Here is a 20,493-nt window from a genome sequence, read left to right on the forward strand (position 1 = left end):
AGCATGATGGAGCACCTTGCCATAAGGCAAGAGTCAATATTTGCAGTGTTGACCCTTCTTTTTCAAGACCTCTGCAATCTGCCCTGGCATGCTGTCAATTAACTTCTGGGCCACATCCTGACTGATGGCAGCCCATTCTTGCATAATCAATGCTTGGAGTTTGTCAGAATTTGTGGGTTTTTGTTTGTCCATCCGTCTCTTGAGGATTGACCACAAGTTCTCAATGGGATCAAGGTCTGGGTAGTTTCCTGGCCATGGACCAAAAATATCTTTTTTTTTGTTTTTTTGTTCCTAGAGCCACTTAGTTATCACTTTTGCCTTATGGCAAGGTGCTCCATCATGCTGGAAAAGGCAATGTTCGTCACCAAACTGTTCCTGGATGGTTGGGAGAAGTTGCTCTCGGAGGATGTGTTGGTACCATTCTTTATTCATGCCTATGTTCTTAGGCAAAATTGTGAGTGAGCCCACTCCCTTGGCTGAGAAGCAACCCCACACATGAATGGTCTCAGGATGCTTTACTGTTGGCATGACACAGGACTGATGGTAGCGCTCACCTTGTCTTCTCCGGACAAGCTTTTTTCCGGATGCCCCAAACAATCGGAAAGGGGATCCATCAGAGAAAATGACTTTACCCCATCAGTCCAATCCCTGTACCTATTGAAGAATAGCAGTCTGTACCTGATGTTTTTCCTGGAGAGAAGTGGCTTCTTTGCTGCCCTTCTTGACACCAGGCCATCCTCCAAAAGTCTTTGCCTCACTGTGCGTGCAGATGCACTCCTGCCTGCTGCCATTCCTGAGCAAGCTCTGTACTGGTGGTGCCCCGATCCTGCAGCTGAATCAACTTTAGGAGATGGTCCTGGCACTTGCTGGACTTTCTTGGGCGCCCTGAAGCCTTCTTCGCAGCAATTGAACCGCTCTCCTTGAAGTTCTTGATGATCCGATAAATGGTTGATTTAGGTGCAATCTTACTGGCAGCAATATCCTTGCCTGTGAAGCCCTTTTTGTGCAAAGCAATGATGACGGCACGTGTTTCCTTGCAGGTAACCATGGTTGACAGAGGAAGAACAATGATTCCAAGCACCACCCTCATTTTGAAGCTTCCAGTCTGTTATTTGATCTCCAGCCCTGTCCTCGTCAACACTCACACCGGTGTTAACGAGAAAATCACTTACATGTCAGCTGGTCCTTTTGTGGCAGGGCTGAAATGCAGTAGGAATGTTATTGGGGGATTCACTTCATTTGCATGGCACAGAGGGACTTTGCAATTCATCTGATCACTCTTCATAACATTCTGGAGTATATGCAAATTGCCATCATACAAACTGAGGCAGCAGACTTTGTGAAAATAAATATTTGCGTCATTCTCAAAACTTTTGGCCACGAGTGTGTCACGTTCTGACCATCGTTCGTATGTGTTTTCCTTGTTTTAGTGTTGGTCAGGACGTGAGCTGGGTGGGCATTCTATGTTGTGTGTCTGGTTTGTCTATTTCTATGTTTGGCCTGATATGGTTCTCAATCAGAGGCAGGTGTTAGTCATTGTCTCTGAAGATATCCCTCTAGTGGTGTGGGGGCTGTGCTTTGGCAAAGTGGGTGGGGTTATATCCTTCCTGTTTGGCCCTGTCCGGGGGTGTCCTCGGATGGGTCCACAGTGTCTCCTGACCCCTCCTGTCTCAGCCTCCAGTATTTATGCTGCAGTAGTTTGTGTCAGGGGGCTAGGGTCAGTTTGTTATATCTGGAGTACTTCTCCTGTCCTATTCGGTGTCCTATGTGAATCTAAGTGTGCGTTCTCTAATTCTCTCCTTCTCTCTCTCGGAGGACCTGAGCCCTAGGACCATGCCCCAGGATTACCTGACATGATGACTCCTTGCTGTCCCCAGTCCACCTGGCCGTGCTGCTGCTCCAGTTTCAACTGTTCTGCCTTCTTATTATTCGAACATGCTGATCATTTATGAACATTTGAACATCTTGGCCATGTTCTGTTTTAATCTCCACCCGGCACAGCCAGAAGAGGACTGGCCACCCCACATATGCTCTCTCTAATTCTCTCTTTTTTCTCTCTCTCTCTCGGAGGACCTGAGCCCTAGGACCATGCCCCAGGACTACCTGACATGATGACTCCTTGCTGTCCCCAGTCCATCTGACTGTGCTGCTGCTCCAGTTTCAACTGTTCTGCCTTATTATTATACGACCATGCTGGTCATTTATGAACATTTGAACATCTTGGCCATGTTCTGTTATAATCTCCACCTGGCACAGCCAGAAGAGGACTGGCCACCCCACATAGCCTGGTTCCTCTCTAGGTTTCTTCCTAGGTTTTGGCCTTTCTAGGGAGTTTTTCCTAGCCACCGTGCTTCTACACCTGCATTGCTTGATGTTTGGGGTTTTAGGCTGGGTTTCTGTACAGCACTTTGAGATATCAGCTGATGTACGAAGGGCTATATAAATACATTTGATCTGATTTGATTGGGAACCAAATTTAGGTAGCCTGTTTTGTGTTGGGTTTTGTGGGTGATTGTTCCTGTCTCTGTGTTTGCACCAGATAGGGCTGTTTAGGTTTTCGCACGTTTATTGTTTTTGTTAGTTTATTCATGTATAGTGTCTTTATAAATTAAACATGAATAACCACCACGCTGCATTTTGGTCCGCCTCTCTTTCCCCAGAAGAAAACCGTTACAGACTGTAATATCCTTCGCCTGGGTGACAACAGTTGGGGTCTAACAACACCCGTGCCAATATATCCTCCAAACACCGGCTTCTCGGGCATTATCACTTAAATAACGAATCATGCACAAAAAAATTGACAGTTGTGAGGAATATGTTAGTTTGTTAGTTAATGTAGAGACAAACGATTTTTTTGTCAAAGCTAAGTTACGAAAATGGCTATTTAGCAAGCTAGCTGACTAGCTAACATTATAAGCCATCTAGCAGGTTAGCTTTATGGGCGTTGTGACATGAGTATGACATTGTAATTCTGGTTGTTTAAAAATCTCTTAAGGATCAGACCCTTTTTTCAATTTTCATCTAACTGCCTGTAGATCAGGACCTGAAGCAAGGATATGCATATTCTTGATACCATTTGAAAGGAAACACTTTAAAGTTTGTTGAAATGTGAAATGAATGTAGGAGAATATAACACATTAGATCTGGTAAAAGATAATACAATGAAAAAAACATGCTTTTTTGTATTTTTTTGTACCATCATCTTTGAAATACAAGAGAACGGCCATAATGTATTATTCCAGCCCAGGCGCAATTTCGATTTTGGCCAGCAGTGTATGTGCAAAGTTTTAGACTGATCCAATGAACCATTGCATATCTGTTCAATGTTGTATCGACTGCCCAAATGTGCCTAATTGGTTTATTAATTTAAGTTCATAATTGTGCACTCTCCTCAAACAGTAGCATGGTAGTATTTCACTGTAATAGCTACTGTAAATTGGACAGTGCAGTTAGATGAACAAGAATTTAAGCTTCCTGCCCATATCAGATATGTCTATGTCCTGGGATTTATTTTTTGTTTCTTACAACCTCAGGCTAATGTGATTAGCATATGTTAGCTCAACCGTCCCGCGGGTGGGACACCGATCCCGTAGAAGTTCATGTTTTAGGGACTCCTGAAATAACCAGCAAACCAGACTGTCATCTTGTGAAACGGTAGATGTAAAGAATCTAGCTAGCCAAAGCATTTCCTGCAAATTTAATGTAAAATTTTGTAAGCTTGCCTTGCTGATATTTGCCGTGCAATGCAGCTGAAGTTACATAGTTAGCTAGCTATTTTTCTTGCTTATTACGTGGAGGATAAAAATTGTCTGTATGCCTATGGATGTGTAGCTAGCGATGTAGCCGATCTGTGAATGGACCCTAAAACATTTGGTATAAATATTAGTTCAGAGCCTAGCTATGAACCTCAGCTCTCATAGCCGATTGTATCAACCTCAAAACAGTCTGAATGACATTAATGAAGCTTATGGATTGAGTAGAATATAATAATTTTGTGCCAAGGATGCAAGTCGTATATACATGTAGTTATTACCATACAATGAGATCCCCACAATGTAGCGAGTACATTGAATATATTAACTGATCATGTACTCTACCTTGGCAAATAAAGGTGTGTGGTGGATATTTTAAATTACCAATAAGGAGGAGAGACCAGGTCAATCAGGATATGAACTTTATTAAAAATGTATTGATAAGGGGGCTGGTCACAATACACACACAGACGTAATAGAGTGAAAGCTTAATGATTCTGAGTTGGGACTTGCCTTATATAGCCCAACCTTGTTACATTTTCTTAATCCACCACAACTGTCTCAATGTGTCAAACCAACCCATAGTCTCCTGTGTTCTCGCACTACTTTGTCCTTAGAGTAGAGGATAAGAAGAGACTTGTTTGGGAAACAGAGAGACCTCATTCCGAACATGCACGTTTCAGACTTACAGGGGGTGAGGTCAAGAGCACGAGATGTGCACAGCCGTGGTTGATTTAGATACAGGGTTAGGTGACAAAAAGCATTTTACACAACCAGAGTAACAGGATTGTACGTACCTAATCATTTAAAGTAACGCTAATACTTATCCTCCGCCCTCAGCTTTTCATCCTTTGTTTGTACATTTCCACTTTTCTCAAGTTTAGATAAACGTGCATGAAACAATGTGTGGACTGCAGACGCTAGCTAGATAGTTTGTGGCTCCAGAGACATCTAGACAGGCTCTTCAGGCCCGTCAGCAGTTGTCAAAGTCTTACACCCTGCCCGTTTCTACAATTTCTCTTCTTAAAATTGGACTTTAAACCTAACCTTAACCACACTGCTAACAGTATGCCTAACCTAGATAGCTTGTAGGTTCACATTTAGTAACCTAGCTATGCTTTTGAGGCTTGTGTTGCAGATCTGCATAAAATATGGAGTTTGTGGTTCTGGGTCTGTTGCGTTTAATCTATTGTGTTTTTATGCTAGGCCTCCTTCATACATTTTATGCTAGTCACACCTGCATACAAAACTGTATGCACAGGATGCTGATTTCAACAGTCAGCTTTGTACCATGAGTCTCCTGACTGCTGAAATCCCCATGTCTTGTCCTTTTTAATCGCAATCATTGATTGCAAGGTCAAAAATCACTCCAATATTGTATTTAAAAACTTGCCTATTTGTTACCTTGTATAAGGAAGATGATTTGGCTCTAGGCAACATACAAATACTGATCAACACCAACAAAAAGCTGTATACTTGACCTTGTTATATCATATGTTCTTCAACTCAATCGACATTAGCATGAATTGCCTCCTGCATCACATCCGGAATGATTTAAACAAACGTTTCCCTTGTCATTGTGACAAGCAAACCCTCTTTCGCACGTACACACACGTACACATGCTGATTCATTCAGCTACTCCTTCACTGCCCATTTTCTGTCCCCATTCGCTGCTTTAGATGTAGGGTTGCAGGCGTAACCAAACAAACAGCCGCTCTCCCTCTACATAAACCCTCCTCACATCTGTGTTTCAGCTCTTTGTGTGCTACACTGAGAATACTGATTCCTTATTCCTTCCACTCTGAATACAGGGATCCTCTCCTCTCACAACCCAGGATCCTAGGATTGATACTACAGCAGATCTTTAAAGATGACACCCACACCAACTGTAACTCTCAACACCGGGGCCAGCATGCCTATCGTAGGCTTGGGGACATGGAGGGTAAGATAAAGTGTGATTATGTTTCTTCTAGTCCTCTTGCATGGATGGCATTGATCATTGTTGAACTAAACTCATGGAATCAACAGGAGGCAGTTAACTGTTTCTTTCCTTTGGCAGCTACTGGTATGTTTATGTTCAAATAAATGACTGTCTTCTCATTTGCCATATATCCTGAGAGTTTTAATGAACTATGATGATGACCAAGATTAGCAGCATATTTTTTGCACTAATGTTTTAATGTCACACTTGGAATTGCAGTTTAGCCTACACTTGAATTGACCAACATAGGTAACTAAATGATGGCCTAACTCTGTGATATTGATGATGATGATTATATTATACAGTGTAATCATACATCTATCATGATTAGTATTTCTACATTATTCTGTAACCTTTCACGACAGAGGCTCAAATCAAGTGTGAGGTAACCACAATAGAACACAATATCTAGGCCCTAATCTGTAATTCCTCTGAATCCCTGTGCAGGCAGATGCGGGCAAGGTAGCAGAGGCAGTGAAAGCGGCCATCTCTGCAGGCTACAGACAGATAGACGGAGCCTACTGTTACCAGAATGAGGATGAGGTGGGGGATGGCATTCACACCATGATTGGCCAGGGGGTGGTGAAGAGAGAGGAGCTTTTCATCGTCAGTAAGGTGAGGACGATTATCGACTTGGTCACTGTGTCAAAAAGTGGAAAACGTGTCATGAATCACAAGACTCATTAGTCATGTTTGTAGATTTGGTCATATGATTTCCCACTAGACGCCAGGCAGACAAAGAGCTCCCTCCGGGCTGAAGGCATGTCATGTGCATGCGCATGCTCTGTATAGTCACCAATGTCATGCTAGTACTATCATTTCTTCTGGGTGTACTCTTACTCAACTGCCACACGTCACCATGACACTTCAATTTGTCCATAGGATAATATTGTACTTCAACATGCACTTGCAGCAGTCTAATATAACTGTTTCTCCCAAATAGCTGTGGTGTACCCTCCTTCAGAAGTCTATGGTGAAGGGAGCCTGTCAGAAGACTCTGAGTGACCTCAGACTAGACTACCTGGACCTCTACCTAATACACTCCCCGATGTGCTTTCAGGTACTGTGTGTGTCTGTGTCAATAAAATTACTATCAGCTTTCAAACTGTCCCTGGTTAAGAGCGAGAGGACCATTGTCCCTGTGACTGATCTGTTTGTCAATGCAGCCTGGAGAGAATCTATTTCCTTTTGGTGAAGACGGACAAGTAATCGCAGGTGACAGCAACTTCCTGGACACTTGGGAGGTAAGGAAGACAAAAATGGCATACTGTATTTCAAAACAAAACATCCCCCGGACACCAGCGAACAACATTATACCGTAAGATATTTGACAGGTTACTGAGCTAGATCTTGACCTATTGTATAGGCTATGGAGGAGCTGGTGGATGCTGGACTGGTCAAGGCTATCGGTGTCTCCAACTTTAACAAAGACCAGATTGAATCCATCCTGAACAAGCCAGGCCTCAAGTATAAACCTGCCAACAACCAGGTACTGTAGTCTGTGGTGATCAAGACAGACAAAACAAGTCTATGTAGTTTGTATCAAGGCATTATGGCCCTATCTCTCTGTATTACCAACGGCTCATCTTTGTATTTGTCCCTTCAGATTGAATGCCACCCCTATCTGACTCAGGAGAAGCTGATCAACTACTGTCACTCTAAAGGCATCTCAGTGACAGCCTACAGCCCCCTGGGCTCCCCAGACAGACCATGGTGAGACAGATCACACTTTTCTAAGATATTCCCTATGTGTATACAGTCACTTTGGGTCAAATAGAAGGTTCTAGAATTAAAATACACTCAACCTGTACTCTGAAATGATCCAAAACATGCATTGTGTTGAATTTGTTATAGACAACGTTTCAATGAGTGCGTTCAGTGTCGGACCCTACTCTTTCCCTAGATTTTTTTTCAGGCCCCACCCACCACAAACAATGATGTGTGTTTGACTTCACGTCAACATAAAATAAATGACATTTTCAACAGGGCGAAACCTGGTGAGCCGTCCCTGCTGGAAGACCCAAAGATAAAGGCCATCGCTGTTAAGCACAATAAGACCACAGCACAGGTATGAGAGAGTCAACACTTTCCCTTAATTCTGCCTTTAGTGACATACTGTAGCAAGATTTGATCCTGTATTTTAAGCCTTATCCAGAAATATTGAATTACACCGAAAATGAAAGAAATCGTCTGAGGATGGTGCTGGACCATCTGACGTAATAAGAAAAGAGGACACTTTGATGAAAAGGTTCAAATCCAGGCATGTCACATGACTGCACCAAACACATGGTCCTAGATATAGGGAATACAAAGAGCCGAACAAACAAGTGTTCTCAACCATGCCTACTCCTGTGAAGTTCTGAGTTTTCAACAAGAGTCCATTCAAGTTGAGGTTAACTTGGCTTATATACCACTCTTCAAAGAACCTTACAGTACAATTATATATGCTGATAAATTTATAAACAATGATTAGCCTATGTATGAAACTGGATATTGGTCCCTTATGTAGCTTTTAAAGAAAATGGCTAGGGGTTAGAATGGAGACAATCAATTGTCAAGGTTTTGGCTGCTATTTTTCAAGACACGTCTCTTCTAACGTAAGAATCATTGTTTTGAAACCACGTCGTCGGGGTGTGGGTCCAACACTCGCATGGTAACATTACATTCTTTGGCTGGGTAAAAGGAGTCTTGGTCTAGGGTCAGTCAAGTGACCAATCCCTGTTGTTGTCCTCTCCACAGGTCCTTATCCGCTTTCAAATCCAGAGGAATGTGATCGTCATTCCCAAGTCGGCTACGCCCTCCCGGATCAAGGAAAATTTCCAGGTATTTTTTGACAATTACAATTGTGACTGGAAGCGATTCAATAAATAAAATGTTTCACTTCATTGAACTTTGGCAGTGTCTTTTCCATTCAAACATAACTGCCTAGGTAGAGATGTGGAAGCCACTAAGTGCATTCTAAGGGCGTGCTTACACAGAATCCTGAACCTAGAGGTTCTAGGTTTAAATTTCCTCTCTTCTCTGTTTCAATGTCAAATATACAAAGGGCAGTGTTCTAAGTGTGGAAGAGCTGTTGGCTCTGGTAAGAATCTTACCTCTGATGTACAGAGTTGTAGGTTCGATCCCAGGCTCAGCTCCTGTATGTAGTTGTGTTCACTCTGGGATAGTTGGAAGGCTGATGGTGGTAAATACCTGGTGTCCCCTCCTGGAAAAAGTGGGCACTTAGTTTTAAATGAAGACGTGCCTATATTTAAACGCTCTTCCAGCCAATGCCAGTGCCCTCCGGGCATCAAATGTGTGGCAGCCACTCCCTGGAGTGACCATGACTCACTGACCAGCAGAGTCCTCAGTAGCCAAACATGCTCAAGAGCCAGCACAAGAGTTCAAACTTACAACCTTGTGCTTTGGGGGGGGGGGGGGGGGGGGGGGGGGGGGGGGATCCTTACACCAGAGCCACAGACCCCTTCACACTCGTTACCCTTCTCTTTGTATACAGTGTACATGGACTCTACAAGGTGTTCGAAAGCATTCCACAAGGATGCTGGCCCATGTTGACTACTTAAATATAGGCAAGACAAAGTGACATCAATAAGGGATGACCTGGTCAGTCTGTCATGGAAAGAGCAGGTGTTCCTAATGTTTTGTACACTCAGTGTATAGGATATTGAAAGTCGTACACAAACAGGCAAGAGTCGTTTTGAACCTACATGCAAGGCAGGGATTTAACCTGGGAGCCACTGATACCGTTAACTTTTCTTTTTGTATATTTCACATTGAGAGTTGCATGCAAAAAGAGAAATTGTGGGATTTGAACCCACAATCTCTTGGTTTCAAGGCAGGGATATAACCCCAGAGCCACTGTTTCCTTCACACTCCTAAATTGTTATTTTGTCGCCTTCGAAAATAGGTGTTGGACTTCAAGTTAAGTCCCGCAGACATGAAAGTCATCCTTGGTTTCAACAGGAACTGGAGAGGATTCGCTATGGAATGGTGAGTCCACAGAGTTCCAGAGTGTCTAGATGCTGACTTCAACTCTTTCTCTTTTACCTGTTCTTCCCTGACGTACCCTCCTCCTCCTCACTGCAGGGGCAACAAGCACAAAGACTTCCCTCTGCATGCAGAGTACTGAAACCTCAGCGTGGAACTGGAGCTAAAGACAGAGAACGGACACTGACACCCACATTCCTATACTGTAGTGCCCGTCTTCCTGTCTGTGAAAAACACTGGGCACATACAGTAGTTGTATATAGATTCAACCACTACGTTAACATTGTTCATGAGACAGAACAGTTCAGGAGGCGAACAGAACGTGTCAGTGTAATGTAATATGTTAACATTGACAACATACACAGTAAAATGTGACTCATTCCAGAATGCCTCGATGTTCTGCCCTTAGATATTATGCATTTCTACATATTTGAAACAAGATTCTAATCCTGAAATATAAACTGCCGACTACCTTGATCTATGAATATTTCTTCATCTGCAGATATAATAAAGAACACAGTACTATGTCAATGAGTAGAAGTGCTTTATCGTCCTGTAAGGCAAAGAGTGTGGATGACTCATTCTAGGCTCCTATGACTAGGCATTGGAGGGAAGGAGTGTTCAACAACATATCTTCATGAACATAGGTCAATGTACAATGTACTATTAGGATCAGCTATATCGAATACTATTTATATTCTACATTTTTTAATCTCTGAAACAAAAACAGAAGAAACAGCTCACAGTTGATATGTAATACTGTACATCACACACACAATGTCCATGTGATATTTCTGTAACTTATTTCAGTAAGACCAGGTATGACATACCCAGCTCCTATGGTTGAACTATGCATTCCTATGGTTGACATCAATTCTTTAAAGTCATAAGATTATATGTGGATGCTAATTGATGAAAAAGCTTGCGAGTGACCAAAGAGAAACAAACAAACTGGGTCATGTGAGAAGCCACAAACACCATATTGTGCGCGTTAGGAAGCCTAGCGCCTTGGATTTGCTACAGTATCAAACCAGAAACAAAAAGCTTTTTTTATACCTCACTAATATCGATCCTATGTCAAATTATGTTTCCATGATTGTTGAAAAATAATGACCATTGTGCTATGAAAGAAGGCAATTATATAGGTCAGAGTGTATATCTCGTGAGAAATACAATACTGCAACACACAGATACTAAATCACAGTATGTATGGGTATTCGCAAGAAACTAGCTCAAGGATGGCTATTTCTGCACATTGTCTTAAAGGGAGAAATAAGAATGAATCTAAACGAGAACAGAAAGAGGGCAGACATCTCAAGCGAGTCACAACACCAGAGATGGAAACACCGTTTCCTTAAAATTCAGCATTGAAGGGGTAGTCCTTGTGCTTCATGCTCCTGGGTGACAAAGAAAAACAAAACACCATTCAGAGAGACAGTACAGTTGTACACATGTTCAGGAATCAATTGAACACTAAGTATTTTTTAATTCAAAGAAAAGTAACATCATAACACACATAGCTGTCATCATCACATTAAAATGATGATTTGACTTCATAATACTTATTTAAACAGTTTGAGCCTCTGCAGAGAGAGTGTATACTGTAAAATACAGTACATTGGTCAAAATAAACCACGTAGGGCCTCACCCTCTCATTGGGCAGACTCTCCAGTTCCTGTTGAAGCCCAGAATGGTCTTCATTTCCTCGTCGCTCAACACAAAGTCAAACACCTGCATGGTTCAAAAAGACAATTACCCCACAGCCACACACGTGAACTAAATCAGATGACACACCTCTTCAAATAATGGAGAATTATGGGAGATAATACCTGGAAATTCTCCTGGATACGTGTGGGGGTGATAGACTTGGGAATCACAATCGTGTTCCGTTGGATATGGAAGCGGATCAGGACCTGAAGTGAGGATGACGGAGAGAGGAAAGCGGACATGTAAATGGGATCCCAGGTTAAAGAAAATATCAGTACGGTTCGGGTCGGCTCGATAGTGTGAAAAGGGAGTACAGTACCTGGGCAGAGGTCTTCTTGTGCTTCTCAGCGATGGCCTTGATGTTGGGATCCTCCAGTAGGGAAGGGTCCTCTGGTTTGACCCTGTTATTGACACTGTGTTACAATCTTTTCACAGGGACAACTGTAAATGGCTGTGTATGTTCAGAATTCATGTACAAGGTGAATGTACACGGACTATACCAAGCATTAGGAACACCTTCCTAACATTGAGCTGAAATATTAGATTTAACAAGTGACATCAATAAGGGATCATAGCTTTCACCTGGTCAGTCTGTCATATAAAGGGCAGGTGTTCTTAATGTTTTGTATGCTGAGTGTATATCTCTCAGGTATTATTAGTTGAAGTATACGCCCTCACCATGGTCTGTCTGGGGAACCCAGGGGGCTGTAGGCTGTCACAGAGATGCCCTTAGAGTGACAGTAGTTGATCAACTTCTCCTGGTTCAGATAGGGGTGGCATTCAATCTGGCAGTAGAAAGAATGTGAGGTTATTCAACTTCACCTACAGTTCTTATTACAACACACGGGATGTACTGTATTATAAGAGAATTAGTGGTGGTATTTTATCTTGAGAAATAATTAAATGATATGGTGGATTACAAATTAAAAAACATTTATTTTAATTAAGACCCTTTGTGTATTACGGTCAAATAAGCCCAATAAAGTTTAGCTGTTTATTCAGGAAGCCTGGGAAGTTGTTCAGTGTGGTGACAATAGAAAGCACAAGAGGGTCTGTCCACTTTACTTTACTTAATTTCGCTCATCGCACTCTAGCGACTCCTTGAGGCGGGCCAAGCGACTGCAAGCTGACTCTGGTCGTCAGTTTAATAACAGTATTTCCTCTGACACATTGGTGCGGCTGGCTTCTGGGTTAAGTGGGCGTTAAGGTGTTAAGAAGCGCGGTTTGGTGGGTCATGTTTCGGAGGATGCATGACTTGATCTTCGCCTCCTGAACTCGTTGGTGAGTTGCAGTGATGAGACATGATTGAAATTAGGGAGAAAAAGGGGGAAAGTACAAAAATAACAACAAATAATGTAAATAAAAACACTACCATAGAGGCACAGAGTAAGTTAGAAGAAAAACTAAAAGAACTGGAGAAGCTTACTCAAGAACGATCAAGTGTAATATAAACTGAGTATACTAAATGTTATGAACTCCTTCCTAATATTGAGTTGCACCTCAGAGTCAATTCCCGATGAATTGAGGCTGTTCTATGTGTTGAAAGCGTTCCACAGGGATGCTGGCCCATGTTGACTCGAATGTTTCCCACAGCTGTGTCAAGTTGCCTGAATGTCCTTTGAATGGTGGACGGGAAACTGTTGAGCGTGAAAAACCCAGCAGCTTTGTAGTTCTTGACACAAGCCGGTGTGCCTGGCACCTACTACCATACCCCATTCAAAAGGCACTTAAATCTTTTGTCTTGCCCATTCACCCTCTGAATGGCAGACATACACAATCCATGTCAAGGCTTGAAAATCCTTCTTTAACCTGTCTCCTCCCCTTCATCTGCACTGATTGAAGTGGATTCAACAAGTGACATCAAGAAGGGATGATAGCTTTCACCTGGTCAGAGCAGGTATTCTTAATGTTTTGAAAACTCAGTGTATTACAAAAATAAAGAAAACTGGATGGAAAAATGCAGCAAATTAATTTAGAATTTTCAACATTTAAACATGAGCTGGCGCACACCCAAAAAAAAGTAGTTTGTTGGAAGTGCTGACTAGCGGTGAATAAACTATTAACTATCAAAATAAAGAATCGCAGACTCCATATATAAACTCCCAGTAATTTATTGGGTATTTACCAATGTTTCGGCATCACGGTGCCTTCTTCAGGGCAATGTCATGAGTACTTGAACCAGGTTATGACAAACAGTGCAATTAGTGCAACTAATGACAATAGTGAAGGGTGTGTCATAATGATGACGTTTATTAGAATGAATTAGTGAAACTGTTAAAAAAAACAATAGTTTATGGCATATTAAATATATTAGGCTATTGTTATCATATAGAAACATAGGTGTATGCTAATAAGCTGTAGAAAGAATATATCAATTTACGATACTTGTTCATAAAATAAATAATTGTTTATAAGAAAGGCCTGAGATCAAAGTCAATAGTCAGACCACTAGGGGACAATATTTGCAGAGTAGGTTATCCAGTAAGCCTCCCTTTGTAGGAGTAGGATCTCAATGTTACCTCCTCTCATTGGTAGAGCAACATTCTCAATGCCTGTGTATTTGAGGGAGGAGATTGGATGGTTAGCTTCAACAAAGTGAGCTGCTACTGGATAGTCAATGTTCTTACACCTGATTGAGCTGTGGTGTTCAGCTATGTGTTGTTCTAATTGTCTTTTCGTTTGTCCTACGTAGGCTTTTCCACATGAACAGGTGGTGAGATAGATTACTCCCCTGGTCTTGTATGAGATGATACCACTAACAGGGATTTTTCGACCCATATGTGGGTGTCTGAAGAAGGATGTTTTTATAGTGCTATTACACTGTGCGTATGAGCGACATTTGTAGTTCCCATTTGGAATGGGTGTCAAGAGTGTCTGAGTGGGCTCAGGGGTAATGTCAGATCTCACCAAATAACCTCCAATATTACGACCACGCTTATAGACCACGAGTGTGGGTTTCTTGAAGAGGTGTGCGATTTTTGTTGTTGTCTGATTGCAGAATATGCCAGTGCTTTTTCAGGATTGCTTTAATTTTCTCCAAACCCTTGGTGTACTTAGTGCAAAAGACAGTTGCGTTGTTTTTCTTCTTTGGTTGAGTTTTTAGTAATTCCTCTCTTGGATGAGATATTTTCATCATTGCAGTGTCAAGACTTTTGTCCTTGTAGCCTCTCATTTTGAATTTGTCATTGTTTTATCATTGCTGTCAAAATCTGTCTGGTTGCCACAGATTTGTTTAAACCTGCATAACTGGCTATATGGTAGACCATTCTTGAGGGGAAGAGGATGCATACTATCCGCACATAGCAGGGTATTGCGGTCTGTGGACTTTGTGTAGATATCTGTGTGTAATGCATCATTCTGAGCATTTTACTAATGCACTCAGCTGTAAGGACATTTCATTTATCATGCTATACTGTTTAAATGTCAGCCCCCAGTGCTGGCTATACAGGGTTATAGCCAGCACTGGTGGCCACCAAAAAGCACTGCCCCACTTTCTTTACTGAATTCTCTGAACTATTGTCTATTGTCCTTGAGGACTATGATAAAATCATTGTGTTGGGCGATTTTTTATATTCATGTTGACAAAGAGACTTACTCCAAGGCCATTGAATTGATTCATCTTTTCGCTCGTTTCTGCCCCTGAACAAGTCAGTTAACCCACTGTTCCTATGCCGTCATTGTAAGTAAGAATTTGTTCTTGCCTAGTTAAATAACAAACAAATAAAATAACAGAAACCTAGTCTCCATCTCTGTTATCTTAAAGTCAGAAAGACCTCTACTACACCGCTGTCGTTTCGTCTAACGTTATGTTACCAGGTGAAGAATAAAACAATTATAGTCAAAATAATCATAACTTCTGTTCACAGGGAGGCTTTAATTACTATTCTAACGACCCTGGGTTTATAAGCGCTGATATCGACTCTGCCGCTGGAGCATGCTTTTGTGGCACTGTCGATAGCGCGCTGGACTTCGGGCTAGAAGGTCGAGAGTTCGACGCCTGCTGGATTCGGATGGTTATTGATTCTTGGTTTGATTGTTTAAGTAACACCAGTTCATTTGAGCAGGAAAGTTCATGTAGTCTAACATTATAATCTGTTTCCATTATGTGGAACAATGTCAGGGTATTAATGTTGAAAAGCAACCTCTATAGTAAAAAACAATTGCATATGTTTTGGGAAATTAGCTAGGTTGAATTTGGTTATTTGTGCTTTTCAACTGATACTTAGACATCTGTCTCAGGGGCATCAGTTGTTGTTGTTTTTTAAAACATGCAGACTGTGTTTTATTTTATTGAGATGTAAACATGAGTCTCTGAGAAATGTTGTCATCTGAACCATTATAGTAGTGAGTTCTTGTGTAATTTGTTTTTGCTGATTAAAGTGGTTTGTTTATTTGGTTACTGTTTATTTTAGGAGTTGATTTAACTTAATTAAACATTGTATTCTGATGTGTTTGAGTAGGATTCTTTCTTCCGGGATGGATGGAAGTTATCAAAATATGTAAGTTGAAGGAGCCATGGGAGAACACGTCTACATTTTTATTAAATAAATAAATGACTGATTTCTTATGCTGAGAAATGTACTACGTTTGCGACAGATGAAAAAGTATTTCGATAGTAAGGATAATTGTATCTAAGGGTAACATGTTCAATTAAGCATACATATACATTGATGTTGATTAAAACTTATGATTAACGATTTGAGGTACAGTGGAATTATCATTAGGTTTGGTTTATAGTTCACTTTTGAGTTTCTGAATCGATGTAGTGTAATGAATACTAACAAAGTGTTTTGTGTTTTTTCTGGGAAAATGGGTGTTTCATTGTCCCTCTTTGGAATGTTTCCTGGGACTATAATCTTGGGGAGAGTGAGTGAGATTGAGGCCATAAACTACCAAATTGAAAGGGGCCTGGAAGTTTTTGTTTTAGTGCAAAGGTAGGGGCACGCACGCGGGATTTTAATTAGTTTTTATTTTCTGAGTTTTAATTACACACAATAATTATTTAGATAAATTAATATTCTGGGAACCTGGGATACAACATGTAGGAACTATTTGACTATTGTTTGTAATTAGTCTAATATAGTGAAAAACAATTCTTTGAAGGAATTTGTATGACCTATGACCTCTATGATGACTTTCCGTTGCGGCTTGTTCACCCGCATTGGGAAGCCATTTGGATAATGAATTTATGGTCATTTGTAATACTGCTTTCAAGATAATAATTGGTAAATATGTTTGAGTTTATAGTTCTTAGTCATATTTGTAATTTAGACCACTGTGAAGAAGGAGAGGGCATTGCTTTTAACTAAGGGTATGCTGCTTTAAGTCTATTTTCCTATGACCACATGGGTTAAATCATTTTTCTTTTGTGGAGTTTTTTTAGTTTAGTGATTTTAATTTGATTAGGTTAGTTGAATTTTTTAAATATTTTTTTTCCAGTTTAGTTTTACATTACTCTCATACGGAGAGATATGTGTAAAAAATTGGGGAGGATTCAGTTTGAGGTTTTTAATTGAAGTTATACACCTCGAGTGATATGTGAAGGAGTGTATTGTATTGTTGAGTGTATTGTATTTGTTGTGTTTGTTTTGTTCTATTCCCGAGGGGTATAGGTCTAACTTTTTGATCCTTGGCTCTACGATGGAGTTGACAGTGAGATGGGGAGTATAAACCAATTTGAAAGAATAGTTTCAATAGAATGTGTTGATATTCTCTGTGAAATATGTTTAGATATGTGTATTAAGAATAATTGGTAAAAGTAATAATTTATCATGTAGTTAATGAACTGAACTAAACTGTTGTTCTGATCTGTTCTTTCGAGGTTATCATGAAAAGTGACATCAGACGGTATCTTAATGCATGGAAGAGATAATTGGACCGAATAGTGTGTGTACCTCAAAACCCCCTCTAACTGGCTGAAGAGGAGTGACAAAGGCGTTGAATAAGGCCCTTCTGAACCACTTGACCACTGGTCAACTGTGCATTTTGTTATACTTTTGTGGTATTAGGTTGATTGTAGAGGTCTACACCATGTAAAATTATAGTAATTTAGATTAAGAATGCATTGAGATACTGATCTGTATTATAATCAAGATTTAAAAAGTTAATAGTAGAATTATGGGATAATATACTGAATGTAAATTCTGCTGGTATTTTTGTGTGTTAAATTGAGGTTTTTACTTTGAGTGATAAGACCAATTTGAATCACTGAGGAATGTCATTCTAAATTTTGGTTGGATAAATAGTTGGGTTGTTAATTATGATTTGGAATATGAATGATTTCCCTGACCTATTCTCTATTCTTGACTACAGCTCTGAGCATAAGGATTTAGAGGGATGCCTGTCCTATATGTTGTGAGAAGGCCTGTGTTTAGATACTGGTTCTCATGTAATTTAGGGAGTATTTCTATGTTGTGTTTTTATTTTCCTCAAATGGATTATTCTGTGTTATTAAACATGTGCAAGTTTGTCTTGTAGAATAAAGGTTGTAAACTTAGTTTCAGAAGGGAGAAAACTTACATAAAAGCTAAGGTATTTGACATTGAGGGGATTTGATTTTTAAAAATTTCTTGTCCCTTGAGCGGGGCATGTCGTGGCATAATCAGAATTTTTAGGTAACATTTATAAATAAGATGTTGTATTTATATATTACTGCTTATGTGAGATATTTGTCATTAGAATGTCTTCTTTTGGATAATACTGTTTGCAGTTATCCCTTTCCTGCTAGATCTAAGTTACATTGGGCCCCAGAGAGGGGAAAGGTTAGTCTTATCTGTGAATGTGTCTGTAAACTATTTCTAAACCATGTGAAGGGATGGTGTGATACATGGGGAACCAGTTTGGTGGCTCCACAATGTCTGTGTGCCAGTCACTGTCTCTCTGTGATCTTGTCCAGGAGGAGGTGTATTTGATATATGCCATTGGGTGAGGTAATGGTGTTGGTCCTGAGTGGTACCAAGAACGAGATAAGAGCTTCGTTTAGGAGACCAAACTGAACAATAATTTATAGCTAAATACTGTCTGGCGATGGGATACTCCTCTCAAGTAAAATCTTCCTTTGTGTAATGTTCTTAAGATCTGTTATTTGTCATGTCGACTAGGGGGGTGGATCTTTGCTATAAAGGATCTCAGTTGCCATTATGTTGACACTCTCAGAGAATTCATTATAGACACTGAATTGATCATAGAGTCACAGGGTTGTGATGGAGCTCATATAATTAAAGATGGACTTTATGATAACTCTGACTTGTGTGTGGTTTGCTCTCTCAAGATTTGGTAATACAGGAAATTTCCACTACACCCTTTTCACAGAAAACGCAGATACGGACAACGACTATACATTTTATGTAAGCTAAGAATGACGTGAATAATCAAGTCAACAAACGTTGGGTAGTTGGATAGCATATTTGACTAACCACCTGGATTCGGTCTTATGTAGCAACATTTTTTAATTTTTACATTGGATAAAAGTAGAGACCCAGAGCTATAAAATGGTATATCATACACTTCATTTGAGGAAACAATGGGAAAGTATTTCTGCTTTGAAACTCACATTTGAGAAAACAGTTTTTCAATGTTTTGGTACTATTATTGGAGAGCCCATGGTCTACACCCATTCAGCATTGTTCTCTTAATAAGTCTTAACTCCACCCATCTCTATAAGGGTTGATCTGTGCGTTCTCTACTAACTTGCCAGGTACTCCCAGACATCTAAGAGAGAGAGAGAGAAAATCTCACTGAACATTACTCGCCCTAGCAGAGCTGGTTAGGCTGTGCTGTGAATTTAGTCAATTGAGAGCGTTTCGCGTTCAGAGCGCATACTGGACTCTCCGTTCAATAAGTAGGGTTGTTCCGAAAGCTCTGACCTCACAACGACAGTCAAGCACCCAAGCTAACTGGCTGACATTGGCTAGCTACTTCCAGACACATAATGACGGAATACCCCCCCTCTGACCATTTTACTCGCCCTAGCTTAGCTGGTTAGGCAGTTTTCATGTTATCTAGAGTGTTGGTGACTGTAACTGTGCAGCTGGCAACAATTGAATTATGCTTTGTTGCCGATGTTTACTGACACCGGACATATTCAACAGGTGTTGAGCGTTCAAAAATGTATCAGTTATTCTGGGCTCTGGCAGACTAAGACTAGTCTTTTGTTTAAAAAAATGTATCTAGATTGCAGGCTAGGTAAACAATCAATCCCAACCTATGACGTAACGTTAGTTAGCGAGCAAGCCAGCTAACAGTACACTAACTTGAAATTAAAATAGTTCGTTAAAATTAGAGTGGAGTCTTTTGTTAAGACATGTAGCTAGCTAGCTAAACAATGGACCATAATCACAACTCATGACGTTACTACCCTGCATTAATCTGCAGATAACTAACCAACCAGGTTCTATGGCTATAACTAGTCAAGCAAATGTGTCTGAGATATGAAGAATAAGATCATACACAACGTTAGCTAGCTAACAGTACACTTGAAATGAAACCCCTTTCTGTCAAAATTAGAAATGTGTAATATCTGAAAATGTTGCTATCTAGACTATTTTACCAGTATACATCATGGTTGGAAGTGTCTCCTGTCTGATGCCATGCATGGTTGCCCTTAGTTTGATTTTGTAATCCAGACTGGTGTTTTCTCCATCTCCTTAGCTAGACTGACGAGTGCTACTCTTATGTCCAGCCCACTCATTATCTCAGCCAATCATGGCTAGCTGGAAGGTTGCTAGCTTTTTCTGTGGCTAAACCAACTAGGCTCATAATTTAACAATTGCATTTGTAGTTATAGATGGCAGACACGTTTGATATTAAGGCACATAAAAGTTCACATGTTTGAGAATACATTTCTGCCCAAAAATGCATTTTGATGAAAAAAATAACATATTGGCACAATAATGACACAATTACCAGAAAATAGCCTTAAAGTTCATTCAAGTGTTTCTTTGCAAAGATATTATGAGGATTCTGTGTTATGCAATATAGCCTGTTACCATATATGTGATTGAATATTATCTGCTGTTTGCTTGTGTGGATGTATGTGTTATGCAACATAGCTGACTTGAAACATT

At 40.5% G+C, this 20,493-nt stretch overlaps 2 protein-coding genes across 2 annotated transcripts; one reads left to right on the plus strand and one right to left on the minus strand.

Annotated features, from left to right (window-relative positions):
• The first annotated feature begins 5,403 nt into the window (after window positions 1-5,403).
• On the plus strand, window positions 5,404-10,252 carry LOC109879099 (aldo-keto reductase family 1 member B1-like). Its single transcript, XM_031797697.1, has 10 exons — window positions 5,404-5,695; window positions 6,182-6,349; window positions 6,678-6,794; window positions 6,901-6,978; window positions 7,101-7,223; window positions 7,341-7,447; window positions 7,721-7,802; window positions 8,474-8,557; window positions 9,642-9,724; window positions 9,821-10,252. The coding sequence occupies exons 1-10, from the start codon at window positions 5,624-5,626 to the stop codon at window positions 9,861-9,863; spliced, it is 957 nt and encodes a 318-aa protein (XP_031653557.1). The 5' UTR covers window positions 5,404-5,623; the 3' UTR covers window positions 9,864-10,252.
• LOC109879105 (aldo-keto reductase family 1 member B10-like) lies at window positions 10,252-19,985 on the minus strand (the record flags this gene model as incomplete). Its single annotated transcript, XM_031797698.1, has 6 exons — window positions 10,252-11,118; window positions 11,370-11,452; window positions 11,551-11,634; window positions 11,748-11,829; window positions 12,107-12,213; window positions 19,977-19,985. Coding segments are annotated over 6 exons (408 nt in total), but the record flags the coding sequence as incomplete, so codon positions are not given.
• Between the last annotated feature and the right edge of the window lie 508 nt (window positions 19,986-20,493).

Source organism: Oncorhynchus kisutch, linkage group LG19 (assembly GCF_002021735.2).
Source record: "Oncorhynchus kisutch isolate 150728-3 linkage group LG19, Okis_V2, whole genome shotgun sequence".
Lineage (NCBI taxonomy): Eukaryota > Metazoa > Chordata > Actinopteri > Salmoniformes > Salmonidae > Oncorhynchus > Oncorhynchus kisutch.

Coding starts and splice junctions, on each gene's coding strand:
- LOC109879099 (XM_031797697.1), top strand. CDS start 5,624: ATGACACCCACACCAACTGTAACTCTCAACACCGGGGCCAGCATGCCT. Junction 7,224..7,340: donor ATAAACCTGCCAACAACCAG/GTACTGTAGTCT, acceptor TTGTCCCTTCAG/ATTGAATGCCACCCCTATCT. Junction 7,803..8,473: donor ACAATAAGACCACAGCACAG/GTATGAGAGAGT, acceptor TCCTCTCCACAG/GTCCTTATCCGCTTTCAAAT.